This window comes from Lutjanus erythropterus, chromosome 17 (assembly GCF_056507025.1).
Source record: "Lutjanus erythropterus isolate fLutEry1 chromosome 17, fLutEry1.hap2, whole genome shotgun sequence".
NCBI lineage: Eukaryota > Metazoa > Chordata > Actinopteri > Lutjaniformes > Lutjanidae > Lutjanus > Lutjanus erythropterus.
The window spans coordinates 17,583,249-17,597,287 of record NC_139333.1 but is presented as its reverse complement, the minus strand read 5'-3'; the positions used below and the strand labels follow the sequence as shown (position 1 = coordinate 17,597,287).

At 40.1% G+C, this 14,039-nt stretch overlaps 1 protein-coding gene across 1 annotated transcript in view; it reads right to left on the bottom strand.

The window, feature by feature from the left end:
- Positions 1 to 2,020: 2,020 nt before the first annotated feature.
- The window catches only part of adam11 (ADAM metallopeptidase domain 11), a 33,346-nt gene continuing 21,327 nt past the window's right edge, over positions 2,021 to 14,039 (bottom strand). The window contains exons 9-26 of the mRNA XM_084740406.1: positions 13,684 to 13,758; positions 13,421 to 13,492; positions 11,543 to 11,709; positions 11,371 to 11,455; positions 11,127 to 11,217; positions 10,331 to 10,382; positions 10,051 to 10,150; positions 9,655 to 9,726; positions 8,728 to 8,820; positions 8,506 to 8,586; positions 8,356 to 8,406; positions 8,175 to 8,238; positions 7,851 to 7,956; positions 7,536 to 7,655; positions 6,080 to 6,248; positions 5,831 to 5,945; positions 3,936 to 4,026; positions 2,021 to 2,482 (exon numbers count right to left, since the gene is read on the bottom strand). Coding sequence (XP_084596532.1) covers positions 2,440 to 2,482; positions 3,936 to 4,026; positions 5,831 to 5,945; positions 6,080 to 6,248; positions 7,536 to 7,655; positions 7,851 to 7,956; positions 8,175 to 8,238; positions 8,356 to 8,406; positions 8,506 to 8,586; positions 8,728 to 8,820; positions 9,655 to 9,726; positions 10,051 to 10,150; positions 10,331 to 10,382; positions 11,127 to 11,217; positions 11,371 to 11,455; positions 11,543 to 11,709; positions 13,421 to 13,492; positions 13,684 to 13,758 — 1,647 coding nt within the window. The 3' untranslated portion in view covers positions 2,021 to 2,439. The remainder of the gene's footprint in view (positions 2,483 to 3,935; positions 4,027 to 5,830; positions 5,946 to 6,079; positions 6,249 to 7,535; positions 7,656 to 7,850; positions 7,957 to 8,174; positions 8,239 to 8,355; positions 8,407 to 8,505; positions 8,587 to 8,727; positions 8,821 to 9,654; positions 9,727 to 10,050; positions 10,151 to 10,330; positions 10,383 to 11,126; positions 11,218 to 11,370; positions 11,456 to 11,542; positions 11,710 to 13,420; positions 13,493 to 13,683; positions 13,759 to 14,039) is intronic.

The window sequence follows — 14,039 nt, the reverse complement described above, 5'->3', positions numbered from 1 at the left end:
CAGAAACAGAGACTCCAGTCCACAGTGTAAACCACAGAACTGTACATCAGGCTTCATGATCAAATAAAGTTCATATCACAGCACAAAACTGCTGTCAAATTCTATTAGCAGGATTTAGAGTTTGACACACACGGTCATTTTTTGCCCACCTGCACTTTCCTTGCCTCTGTTAGGTTGGTTATAGAAGCTATTTTGTATGGATATGAATACAGTTGTGCCTTGAGATTCTGGCTTGCTCTTTGGTGTGCCTTGGCTACAAACAGTCTGAAAACCACTGACCTAGATCATAATTTTGCAGCTTGAAACTTGAAAATCTCTCAGAGGCATGTGCGAACACTCACTCAAATGATCGGGCACGTAGCCAACAAGAGGAGCTCAGACGTCCCTGAATCATACAAACTGCACAGATCTGAATCCTCTCTTGCTAATTAAAACGTCAAAATGAGCAGTTTTAGGCTGAGAGGCAGGAAGAGTCATCTCTCTCCAGACTTGTGCTTCAATTCAGAGCGGCAGTGAGTCACTGCTGTCTAAATGAGTCAACCGTATGATACACTATGTACATCAGCACCCATGTTCAGCATACTTGTATGCATATTGGTTGTATATGGATTACATATCATACAGCGGGATAAAACATTCGGTGTGCAGCTGTCTATCCGGCGCGGCTGCAGCAAAGACACAACTAGCTTCCTTGCAGGCCTGAACTATACATTCATACATTAATGCATATTATGTAGAAGCATTGATTTAGGGTGGACTACTGTTTGATAATGAAAGGCAGCATAAGTATAGCTATTACTGTGGAATGTAAAGGCCTAGCACACAAAAATAACCCTCATCTAGACAGATAAAATGTCAACATTCACTATTTGGTGATATTTCTACACTTCTATTGCAGTTAAAGTCACACCACTCTCTGAAAGGAGGTGGTCGTGTTCTCCATGAGGTTAAATATGTTAACAGAAGACTCCCCCCTAAAAGTCCAGAGTAGGAGAAATGTACATGGCCTTCCTCCATGAAATCAGTCAAAGGGATAAAGCATAATAACAGTCGATATGGCAGAAGAACCACTGTCACCAGTAGGCGAGGGGAAAAGAAAAAAAGTTGGACATTTATAACCAAACAATCCCTGACAGTCATCCAGATCTGGTGGAAATGTGTCCCTCATGGCTTCTGTACCGCAGTTAAAAACATAATTATATGATTTTCCAGGAGGAGAGTGAAATCAGAGAGGGAAACAGAAAAGGTCTGAGGGCTCGTAAGTGGAAGACATCTTTGTTTTGTCTCCTCGGAGCAGACTGGACACAGTGTAAGGTAGACAGGACAGCACAGAGATACGACTCAAACTCCCGAAGATCTGAAAGGAGAAGAGGAACGAAGCGGAGAAAGAAGACGAGAAGACAAGGAGGGGAGGAGAAAGAGACGGAGGAAAGAGAAGAACATTGAGGAATCTGATGCAAACCTATGGAACGGCCGTGCTTGTAATTATTTTTTTAATGTCCTTGTCTCAAGATCAAAACGACATTTCATTTTCTTATGAAAACACTAAAGCTTTTATTTAATATTTCTCAAGATAAAGGCATTAAAACAGTAATTGCAAGCAAGGCCATTCTTGGCTTATGCACAAATAAACAAAGATGATGATAAATGTGGAAAATACTGATGCAGAACAGGGCTGGAAAATCTAAATATATAAATATAGCATAGACTTAAACTGATATTAATTTTTTTAAGTGGCTAAAATATGTTTCTCTGCTGACTCTGTCCACAGCAGCACTTGCTTGGCTTCCTACACCAGTACTCCTCCTGCTTCTCCAAACTGGGGGGCATGCTGACCACCATCCACTGTAGGTAAAACACTGACTATGGATAAGGACCTCATACAGCTGCACTGCAAATAATCCCAACCATCTCTTTAACAATTAATCAAGTATCAAAATAATTGCAGACAAATTCAAATAATCAATTGACTAGTCGTTGCTACTGTAATGCAAATAAAAACATAAAATAATGAGAAAACTAACCCAAAAAACACCTTTTTATTACTGAAAGTCTTATGAAACGAACATTACAAAGTCACCACTGCAGCTATATTGTAGAAATGGCAGCGAAGTTACTGAGGGGACATGCAGTAAAAATAATAATGAAGCAAACCAGGATTATAGATTATCATGATTCCTAATACTGTTCATGAGCAAATAAAATTATGATCGAGTTTGTATTAAGTATTGCAAACAAGTATAGGCTAAATGCTGTGGTATGTGGCTTTGGTTCATGCTATACACTTGTACAAATAAACGATAGATTAAAAAAATGTGTGAAAGATGAAAAAAAAACAAGGCCAGGTGTGTGTGAGCTTAGAAATATCTCCGAGTCAGAGGATTCTTATAAAACAGATGGCATTATGTTGACAGAATGAGCGGTGATTTGGTGTCGGGATCAGGACTGATAGGCGGGATCGTACCTTCCTCTTCGGATGTTTCTGGATCCGCAGCGAGACAGGAACAAGATGGAGGGAGCAGACAAAAAAACAAAAGACAGAACAAGTGAAGTAGAAAGACAGGTAAGACTCTCGGCTGTTGTTTTGTGTGAGCAAGAAGCAGCGTGGAGAAAAGAAACATGCAATGAACCCAAGGCTTTAAAAGCAAAGCATTAAACAGGCATTCAGAACTTCCACCTTTATCTTTTGTTATTCAGAAAGTCAACTCTGCTACCAAGGAACTTGAAACTGCAGGTTTGATGCTATCACAAAAGCTACAGATGAGACTGATATAAAAAACAGTCTCAGACAAGCATTTTAGTTTCTTTGCATCCTGCAGGCATGTCACAGCAAAGATAGCATGAGGCAAATCAGCGGTGTGAGTAGTCAAATCCAGTCGTGCAGAGAGGGACATGGAAAGAACTTTTTTTATTTGGGATTGTGCACTGCAGTAAATCATCACATCAGTGCCAAACAAAGATGAACCCTGCGTCAGTTTAGCACTGCACTCCTCAGACTCATGAGGGATGGATTCAAAACAAAAAGTAATGTAGTGGTGATCTTTTTATGCGGCGCATTCTTCTCCCTTGTTAAAATCTGGTGCCCACATTACCCACAACGCAACTCAACTACAAGTAGTTTGGTTAGAGATTCTGCTGTGTGATGCTAGTAAAAGCTAATGTAGTGTCAAGTATGCTGGTAAGCTCACTTCTTTCTAACTCAGCACCCCAAAAATTTTTTTTATTTTCAAACTTGACTCAAGCAACATCACTGGGTTTCCCTCAGATTTGATCATTCCAATAACCGTTTGGTCCATAAAATGCAAGAAAATGGCGGAAATGGTTAAAAATGGCCACGGTGACGTCTTCAGAGGTCCTGATTTACCTGACTGACAGTCCAAAACCCAAACAAATACAGTTTACTGTCACAGACGACCAAGAGCAGAAAATATTCACATTTGAATATGTGGAGCCAGTAATTTTTTTTGCCAATTCTGCTTTAAAAATATCTTTCAATTGTAAATCATTTCATTCAGAAGCCCTGCGAGGAAGGTGAACTGAACTGTTTTCTCTCTTATGACTTCAGAGCATATTAAAAATAGCTTTTGCTAGGACAATATTTCTTTCTTTTTACTAAATTAAATAAATATCGCAAAATGGTGACACTCCTGCCAGTCATCTCATGCCATGATGGGGAGCTTACTAACCAACAGGGCTAATGAGTGTTTGTAAGTACCAATACTCATGCTCCCTTCCTCAACAGAACAGAGAATGAAGAACCATCTACTGCACATCGTCCACTAGCGTTAATAATAATAAACCCACATGGTCTCTGGTTATGAGTATGGATCAGACAGCAAGCAGAGGAGCATTCAGCAGCGAGCCGCAGGCATGTGTGTTAGCTGACAGAGGAACACAGCAGGCACACACAGATGGAGGCATGCCAGAGCTCTTACTTAAATCCCCAGCCAGTTCCCCCCAGGACTATCGCTGCCAGTAGAATTGCACCAGCAACCGAACCTATTATGATATTGGTACCACTGGGACCTGTGGGAGTGAAGGAGTCAGCCAGTGAGGGAACAAAACTTAAGAAAGAAAACAGCATGTGAGAGCGCTGAATAACAAATATTAGAATATCTTTGTTTATCTTTTTGTTTCGTTTTATTTTTTTTATCTGTTGACTGTAAAGAATCAAAAAGCAGTTAAACCTGTGAGATAACAGACGTTCAGTGTTACTCAAACCACTTTAAGCCAAAATGGAAACGTAGAAAAACAAGTTATGACTGTGTCAAGTTTGAATTGCTCAGTAGTGGTAATGCATTACAGTAATACATTACTTTTAGCAGGAATGAAGGACTATAACAAGTTAATAATAAGATTTTGGTAATATTATTAGATTTACTGTGTCGAGTATCGCTTTACCAACGGCGCTTCATTTCAAGAGGGGGGAGAATTAATGTGTGAAACTGCAGCAAAATACAGCTGGTGTATAAGAAATATAACAGCCTCCTCGCTGATGATTAAATGAGCATAAACCTGCATTAAAAAAACTAAGCATGTTATCCTGAAAACAAAAGCCCACTGCTACTCCATTAACACACTGCTAAGTTTAACCATTACAAACATCTAACCCTTCTCCAAGATTACTGATGAGCTCTTCTGACTCTTAAACAAAACTTAAACAACACGAACATTTGGCATTAATTTGATCTCTAATAAAAAGTGAAAAAGGCAAAAAAAAAAACAAAAAAACAAACGTTCTGCACCGGAATGAAAACTTCAAAGGAAAACCTGCTGGCTGGGGTCTTGCTGTCGGAGAAGCCAGTATTTCAACTTAGCTCATTTCCGTTATCGCTGATGACATATCATGATCATTGTAGGATTAAATATATCACAGATTTCTCCTTTAACAAACTGCTCAGTTCAGTACTACAAGCATGACGGGAAATGTTGGTTGTCACTTCTCGCAACAATATTTAAACCTGCATTACAAATCAGAGCAGGGAGCCGTGGGTGCAGCACAGTCTGCTCAGGTTTTAAAATGTGGATAAATATATTCATTCAGTGCTCTTTCATTTGGTTTCAACCTCACATTTATGCGTGCATTGTTGAAAAAAACAGCCCTGAAGTTTAAACAGATGCTTCAGGTTGCAGTTACAGCACAATGCCTGTGCAGACACAGGGGGACAGCAGTGTCTTATGATACACAATGATGCATTTGCAGGGTTACTGCAATCGTGCATCTGCAATTATTTTGGTTAAAGTAATGCAAAAGTAGTGTAACGCATTCGTCCACAAAGACAGTAACATTGTAAAGTAAGTTAGTACTTTCAAATGACAGTAACTAGTAGTATATAGTTTTGAAAGTAACTTGCTCAAGACTGTTGAATTGTGTTGTGTTGAATTGTGGCACAACATCCTTCAAGCCTTATGTCCTTTATTGTTTATTTATAATACTGTTGTGTAGTGAAAAGATGTGGTGGAATATCCCTTTAAAAGATGTACAAGAACAAATGACAGCAACCATGTTATACGTTTGTGTGTTTTTGCTTTTATTTTGTGTCTCACTATGTTACAAATCTGCTGTTTTTGTTACTATTCAACCATGCTGTAATTCATATTTTTGAACAATTTTAATTAATATATTTCTGTTTTATTTATTTATTCTTAAACTACTCTACTTTTGCTACCACTTGCACATCTACCACCCAGAAGCCTTATGGCATTGTCCAGGTTAATTTTATTTCATTTTGTAAGTCATAGTGTCATATTTTTCTGTCACAGCAGGTTATTTTACAGAGCTGAGGAGCCACTCTAACTGCACTGACTGTAAACTGCTCAGGATGCTTACCTCTGTATTTCTCCGGGCCCTCTGGTGGGGTGGGGATTGGGATTGGGTCAAACACGCTGCAGTCCTTCCCAGTGTAGTCTGGATCACAGATACACTTCACCTCGTTGCTGCAAGTCTGCATAGAACATTTTATCTCGTTTACCACCCTAAACCTTTGTTTTCACCAGTAAAACTATGATGTTGTACTGCAAATAAAGCTCCACAAAGCAGACAAATAATAAGTTCCTGATACAGCGGGGACAGACTCACCCCGTGGTGGGAGCAGATGCGTGAGGACGAGGAGCCCGGGCAGGTGCTGAGGTTGAAGGTGGTGACCGGGAGGCAGCGACGCTCCAAACACATCATGTTTGGCCCACATGGCGTCCCGTCCTCCACGTAGCCCAGATCCAAGCCGTCATCCAGCACTGCATGGCCGCCCCTGCGGGTCAGACGGTCACATTAAATCATGGTTACTTTATTCTACAGAAAACACCACATTAACTTTTTATTTCCACTTACTCTGAAAGATGTTTAACACAGATCAATTCCTCTGTTAATGTAGATACTCAGATACACACTGGAACACCACAAATCAGAAAAATAACTTCTGTTGATTATTGCTTATAAAAAGACATTTGGTAAAACACCCTCCTGTAAAGCACTTTGAGTCACAGAATTTGTATGAACATTGCTTTATAAATGGAGTTTATTAGTATTATTTATTATTATAGGCATATTTCTATTTCTCTCTGTCTCTCATCTAACTGCACTGATGGTGCCAAAATGTCTGGGCACACTGCTTCATTATGGCACAGTGATAAAGCTTTTATTACAGTGACTACATGATTCAGATAGGCAGTGGTTTTTAAATGGTGTAGTCACTATAATAAAAGCTTTTTCACATTTGAACCTTAAAGGTGCACTGTGGAGTTCTCATGTACCCAAATAAAGGTTTTCAGTTTTACTCACCAAAACACAATTTGTGTATCATTGAGGTCTAACAAATGTGTGCCAGGTACATCTCCTTCCTCATAAAATATTTGCAAAGCTAATTTTTGCACATGCAAAAGATAAACAAAACAGGGACCCACTCACTGACAAACAGCTCTCATTTTATCTGTATTTGATGGTTGTAAGGTGGACATAATTGTGTCATTTTCATATTTTTATGCTGTTATTTTATATTTCATATCCAATACTTTAATACAGTACTAATAAAGAGAAGATATACCCCTGCTACACATAGCAGTACCAGAGGCCAAAACCTCTACAAGGAACCTTTAACATAACGGTGTAACTTTTTGTGGTTGTTCCCACATGCTCTCTCCTGTGGACATTGTGCATCAGGAGCACCTGCTTTGCATTACATTTCTATCAGATACCAGTGGTGCTTCCTCATTTGTATTTTATAGTCTGACAGCGCCATTTGATCTCTATCGAAGGTGTCAGATTCAGTTCAAGGCTTGATTATGTTTCCTAGATCAGTGCTTTCTCCAAGCGCCGTTTGGCACCTCTTTTCTCTCATCCTGCTTTCACTTGGAGGACTCTTTTCTCCCATATTTGTTTACCTTAGCTGTCTTCACTGTCTGTTACTCTTAGTGCCGCCGGCAAACAAATCAAAGATCCACAAATTCTGCCACCTTTTCTGCATGTAGTGAATCCAAATTTTGTTTGAGGTGCCCACTGTATTTGTTAGTCCTTCTGTTGTTGTTCAAAGCTGCCTCACCTGCAGTCCATGTATCTGTTCTGATGGTGGATGGTCAGACTGGTGAGCTTCCCCTGCAGTTCACCGAACCTCGGCTTCGCTGTCAGATTGGTGCACAGCAGCAAGCCACACAGAACATCTCTGATGAGGACGAGGGAGAAAGCAAGAAAACAATTCAATAATGACAAAAAGCTCAAAATTTAAGGCTCGTATGAGATCGTGTGTGAATTCAATCTTTTTCTGCAGCATCCTCCATCAGTTCAATTGTTTTTATTTAGTAAAATCTGGTGCATGGGTTATAAAATGTACTTTATTTTGGCCACACTGTTCACTCACTGCTTGTTGCACTGCACCCATCCCTGACCGCTGGTGTCTGGCCCACAGTTTCCTTTTTCTGTGCCCTCAGAGTTCAGCTTTTCATAGCAGAACCTGTCAGCTGAGTCTGAGGAGAAAGAACAGACTCTTACACTTAATGCACTACAACTTGTTGCTTTACCTTAATTGTTACGCTGCTCTCTTCAGAGAATATACAGTATTTAAAAGTCTGAGTGAATGACTTTAGCATTCTCCATACAAGTTGTTATGGCCAGAACCAAATTGCATACCAAGAATTCCTGTTTTAACACAGAGAATTTAGCTTAACATCTAATCCAAACCTACTGTAGCCCCACAAAGTCCTGCACTGTCCATCTCTGGTCTTACAGCGACCTCCATAACAGCGACCCTGAGAAGGAGGAGGGCGGAAACAATCATGAGGATGAGACAGAAAGGAAAAAAAATGCTTTAAATGTAACAAGAGAAGCAGCAAGAAACATTTAACAAACAAACAGTATGACTTTACCTGTCCAGCATCGCACATGTAGCCGTCCAGCTTGTGGACATTGTGAGGACACTGCAAGAGATAGTGTTCATAATGTTCAGCATCACATTGGTTCCAGATGTCTGAATTTTCCAAACTAATGTACAGATTTGTAGTAGATATGTGTTTTACCTGGCTGGAGTCTCCTGTGCAGGTCTCAGGAATGTCACAGTCATTGACGGCCTCACGGCACGTCGCCCCTCTGAGCTCGTACTGTCAAAAAAAGAAGACACGCAGACAGAGGAGGGCAACAGGGAGACATGTGAAGGATAAGAGTACAAGAGTCAATCAGAACCTCTGTAAACAGCGACAAACTGTCCAGGTCAAGTGGTGTGATGTGTTAAAGCAGCTCACCTTGCAGTCCCTGCAGCAGAGCCCATTACTGCACATGGCATTGTGGGTAAGAGTACACTTCTTACAGCAGTTGGCTCCACTCCGTGCACACTCCTACAGTTCAGAGAGGGTTTATATTGCATGTGTAGATCACCAGTGTCACGATGCCTCAAGGCTTTCCTGAAATCCTGAACTGATCACACTTACAACCCAACACTTTGCAAAGACAGAGGTGGTCTGGATTAAACAGAACGTGTTTGGGGACTAAACAGATCTGGGGGCTGAAACTGAAAGGGAACAAGCCACCACCACTAGGACCGCTGAGGTGAACTGAGTCGCCCTGCAGTTGTAATAGCAATTTAATTTCTACATTTTATGCAGATTTTTAAAAATGGTGGTTACTGATGCTGGATTGGCTCATGTGTTCGACTAATCACAGTAAACTTATGTCACTTAAGCTTCCTCCTATGCTGAGAGAGTACCTACTCTGAAAGAGAAGCATTTTAACAACTTCAACTTGCAGTGCAGACACAATAAAAAGGGGTGAGGTCCTCCAACATTTCTTAAAACTATAAAAAAGTTCCTGCAGTCCCAAAACACCTACAGTCTGAGGTAGCGTTACCAGTTTAGCTATTTGCTCAGTGAAAAGTGTTGAAAATAAATAAATACAAAAGTATTTTTAATACAGACTCCATGATACAGGGAAGGATAGAGACCCAACTGTATTTGTGGACAGACGAGAAAAAATGTGATCATTTATTTTCATGTCTGTAACCACCTTTCACACTTTGTATACTGTCCACAGTCTGCTGACAGGATGACAAAACTTTGATTCATTACTGTAAGTCTCAATTTTTCCAACCAGGAAAATGGCTTCGTAGAATCAGTCCATATACTCATTGTGTGTAAGACGAGCAATAACAAATATATCAATTAAAATCTACTCACCACTAGCGATCCACAGTCACATTCCTCTCCCAGCTCCACGTATCCATTCCCGCACTCTGGTGGGTCTAACAACTACAAGAAAAAAAGTGATGTGACTAAAGAGTCAAAAAAGTACATTTCAATAAAAATTTAACAAAATAAATCTGCAGCTCTGTGTTCTGGAGATCAAAAAAAAAAAAGATTTACTTGTTTGTGTTCAACATTGAAAATGTTCTACAGATCTTTAAAGTAAGAGATTTGCTTTGAATGTTAGGGTTACATTAAAAAGTTAAAAGAATATAGCAGAGGCCTCATGTGAATACACTCATGCTTCATTAAGAACGATTTCACATTTTTATGTGTGCGATTAAATCCCCCCCAGCAGAGCATCTCTGATGATGACCGGCCACGACTCACCTTGCTGGGCTTGTTGAAGAGACAGCTGCCTCCTCCCTGCTGGAGGAAGCGCAGGTACTCGTCTATACTGCAGCGAGAAAACTTCCTGGGCAGGTAAAAGCTAATCGACACAAAAAAATACAACACAGAGATCACTCATTCTTACATCTGACACAATTTGCAAAATTGAATACCTAGCAACAAAAAGTAAAATAACTAAATAAACCACACAGGACTTGAAAGTGACTTGGTGTGGAATATGTCCATCATCTGATTCATTCATTGTAAATTAAGTACACACCCTGTGTCCTCCATGATGCAGCCCAGCCAGGGGTCTGGACACCTGCAGTCTGCTGGACGCACACACACACCACACACACAAAACATTTCTGTGATCAAGTCAGGTCTTGACGTGAATGCACACAACAAAACATTTTTAAAAACTTTTAAAAAGTCTTGCTCTGCACTGCTGCAATTCCACCACTTGGAGGAGCTGTTGGTGCAGCAGCAGTGGAGCGTTTTCTTTTCTCAGTGATGAATTTAATACAGTCAGCATGTTCTCAGTGTAAAATCAGTTGAGTTCTTTATATTGGATTTAGATCACTTGAGTTTGGTATAGGCAGTTATAGAAGACAGATTTAAAAGATAAACAGGACACCAAAGTTTTGGATTTTAACCATAACAACTTAAAGATGCTTTGCTGAAATAACCAAATATTGCTGAAAGGAGTAGATAAAAAATAATTACCGAATTATCTAAAAACTAGAATTAAGTTATCACTGTAATGTCTGATTCCACTGAATGATTCCCAGTGAGAAACATGATGTTTTCACTTATCCTATTTGATAACTGTGTGGAATTTTGTAATAAAATTAGTGTATGATTTCCTGAGTTATAGCTGTGAGGGCCAAGTGGACATTTGTGCCAAATATGAAGAAACTCCCTCAAGGCTTTTCTGAGATATTGTGTTGACAAGAACAAGAAGTGACAGCTGTCACCGGTGTGGAGGCATAAAAACATAGAATAAGCACAAGTAAGGGAGTTTGTCCTCCCATGAGTCCTTGTGCAAGAGCTCAAACTAATGTCTGCAGTCTTACCAGCAGCCAGTCGCTCTTTGTGTCTTAGCATGCCGATGTTCTGGCCAAGACTCTGGGACAATGTGATGGCCATGGGCCCCACACCGCCAAACTGAAGACAAATATAAATCAAGTTAAACACAACAAGTAAAAACTATAAACTGTCCAGATTCATCAACGGTTCTTCTATAAATACACAATTTTAATGAAGTTAAAAAAAAATATGATGATTTGCAGCCAGTTACTCTGATCTCAGCAGTCTTACCTCATTGATGCCTCCACCCCTGGTGAGTGAGCAGATGCCTCCGATGTAGGCCGCCTCACTGCGGCTGCTCATAAACGTCCTCCCACTGTGGGAGAGACGAGGAGACTGTTATAATAATAGGAGGAGGAGGAGAAAGAAACAACACTGACGAAATCAAGGAGACTGAACCCACGAGAAGAGGTGCACGGCATCGCAGCGTTCCTTGATGCTCTCCTTCCTGTACTTCATGAAGTCACGCAGGGTGAGCAAGGCGTCATCGCCTACGGAGACCCTATTTTCAGTAGACCAGGTTTCCATGGCCACCAGGACGATGCGAGTATTGAGCTGGTCCTTGTAGATCTGAACGCATCAGAAGAGAAATCATGAGTAAGAAAAGTGAGACCAAAACGTGTTCAGAAAATTCATCTTTTGTCCTGTTGGTGGTTCTCTGTCATCGTCCCTCAAAACAAGATTCAGGAATGCAGATTAAACACGCACATGTGAAAGTAGAGTATTAGAGTGATCGATTAAAATCAGAGTCTGAATGTCTGCTCGGAGGATAACTCTGAACAGCCTCAAAACAGCCATAAAACGAAATATAAATTCAGGTACAGAACCGCTAAAATGATTTTAATCCAACAGGTTTGTTTTTCCTAACAAAAAACAAAAAGGAAGATCCCTCACACATGCACTGTTAAAACAACCAACATAAAATAACTGCAATGTTTCTTATTTAATAAATAAGTACTAAGAAATATAGTTAAGTTTTTAGATTTTTTTACATGGCCACATTTGTACCAAGGGGCAAAAATAAATAGCAAAAATGTTTCCTGTTAGTGTGAAAATTCAGATCTTTATGGGCTGACCGATTGTAAAATTTGCAAATGGTGAAAAAGTCTAAACTTTAGACATCCTCACTCTATCAGTAAGTCAGCTGGAGCTTAATGTTGAAAGACTTTTGAAAGTAAAGACAGGCTTCATGTCCACTGATATAGCAAGTGATAAATAACTATACAAGGCTTGTAATACAAGGTCTATAATACAGAGGCATTTTGTGATGATGCGTTACTCTAATGTTGCGCAATGTTAACTTAATATCCAATATTGATTTTTTTGTCCTCATAAAATGTTTAAGAACAGTGTGTGAATTCAGTTAAATATTTTTAGATAGTGCAAACACAGTTATACGTGTCTACTTTAGACATGGAGTGGGAGAAACAGGCATGCAGCAGTTGGTTGCCATGGAAATCCGCATCACCGTGTTTGTCCCCAGTCTGCGAGGTGTTTCCCATACTGCTGCTACAGCACAGGACAACAGCACACGGACCGAAATTTTCTGCAAGTCATTTGGCTGTTTTGGAAAGTAGGGTATACACACATTTACTGTATTCAATGACATATTTTCCATCTCAAGCATGTGGTGAGATATTAGATATTACACCTCTGTCCAGCCTTTATATATATACATATTACAGTGCAGAGTTCATTTTGCAGCCACTGAAACTGCAAGTCATAAGATGTATATCTGTCATCCGTTCCTAAAGCTCTGACCAGATATGAGAAAGAAAACTTTCAAATGTTCTCCACTGCGACTATGTGCAAATTAAAAGAGGTGTGACGCATCCAAAAACTTGAAATGTGAAAATTCTGAAACCGTCTTAATTCCAGCTCTATTTTGCACATATTCTTTGCATTTTGGTATTGCACTGTCTTGCTTGATTTTATTTAAATGAAATAAACACAATAACCATTATCTAAATATGCAATAATCTCACTTCTCACACTGAGAGTGCACCTACAATCTGATTTACCTAGGTTAGACAAGTCAAAGATCTGTGACACCAAACCTGCAATGGTTATAAATAATATCAAACATTAAAACAGCTTGTGGTTTTTTTGTGAATAAGTGAAGTTTCATTTGCAAGAAAAGCTCTGAAATGTGGCAACTTTCCTGAGAGAGCTCAAGAGACTTCCTATAATAGATTCACTATGAAGGGGTGCCATGGTTTGAAAGAATAGAGTCTGGAAAGAGGAAGCTCATCATCATCTCCTCAACAGTACTTCCACTCACCGCATCTGCCATGTTCACCACCGCTTTGGCAAAGTTTTTCGTCTGAGTGGCCGACCGACGGAGCTGCACAAACTAATAAGAGGAGAAAAACTTTGTTACTGACTTTTATCTCTTTCTGTGCTGATTACAAAGTCTTATCAGCAGAGAACCACCTGATTTAATCCTTATTTTAATGAGAGTCACACTCACTTGCCCCCAAAGCTGCAGCTACAGAGATAACGAGGTAAAAGAAAACAGCTCGGAGCTGTCAGCCTCACACCCACCAGTTCATGGTCGTTGACCACCATCAGCTCGATGTACTTGGTCTCAGTCTGGACGGTGCGCTGGCCTCGCCGCACCTGGAGGGGGCGAAAAAACCCCACAAAGCCAGACGTTTGAGTCCGCTGTCATAATCACCTTCACACAGGACAAACGCACACACAGGAACGCAACACACACACAAACCCAGCAGGTGAAACCATTACTCACACACACAAACACACACAGACACGAGCTGATGCTGGTGAAACTCTAGTCTTTGTCCTTGAGAGGGCAACAACTTGGAGAGAAACAATCATTCATTCATAAAGCAGAGTATCTGTTTTGCATATGAAAAGATTAATTGCTGCTTCTGTATCTG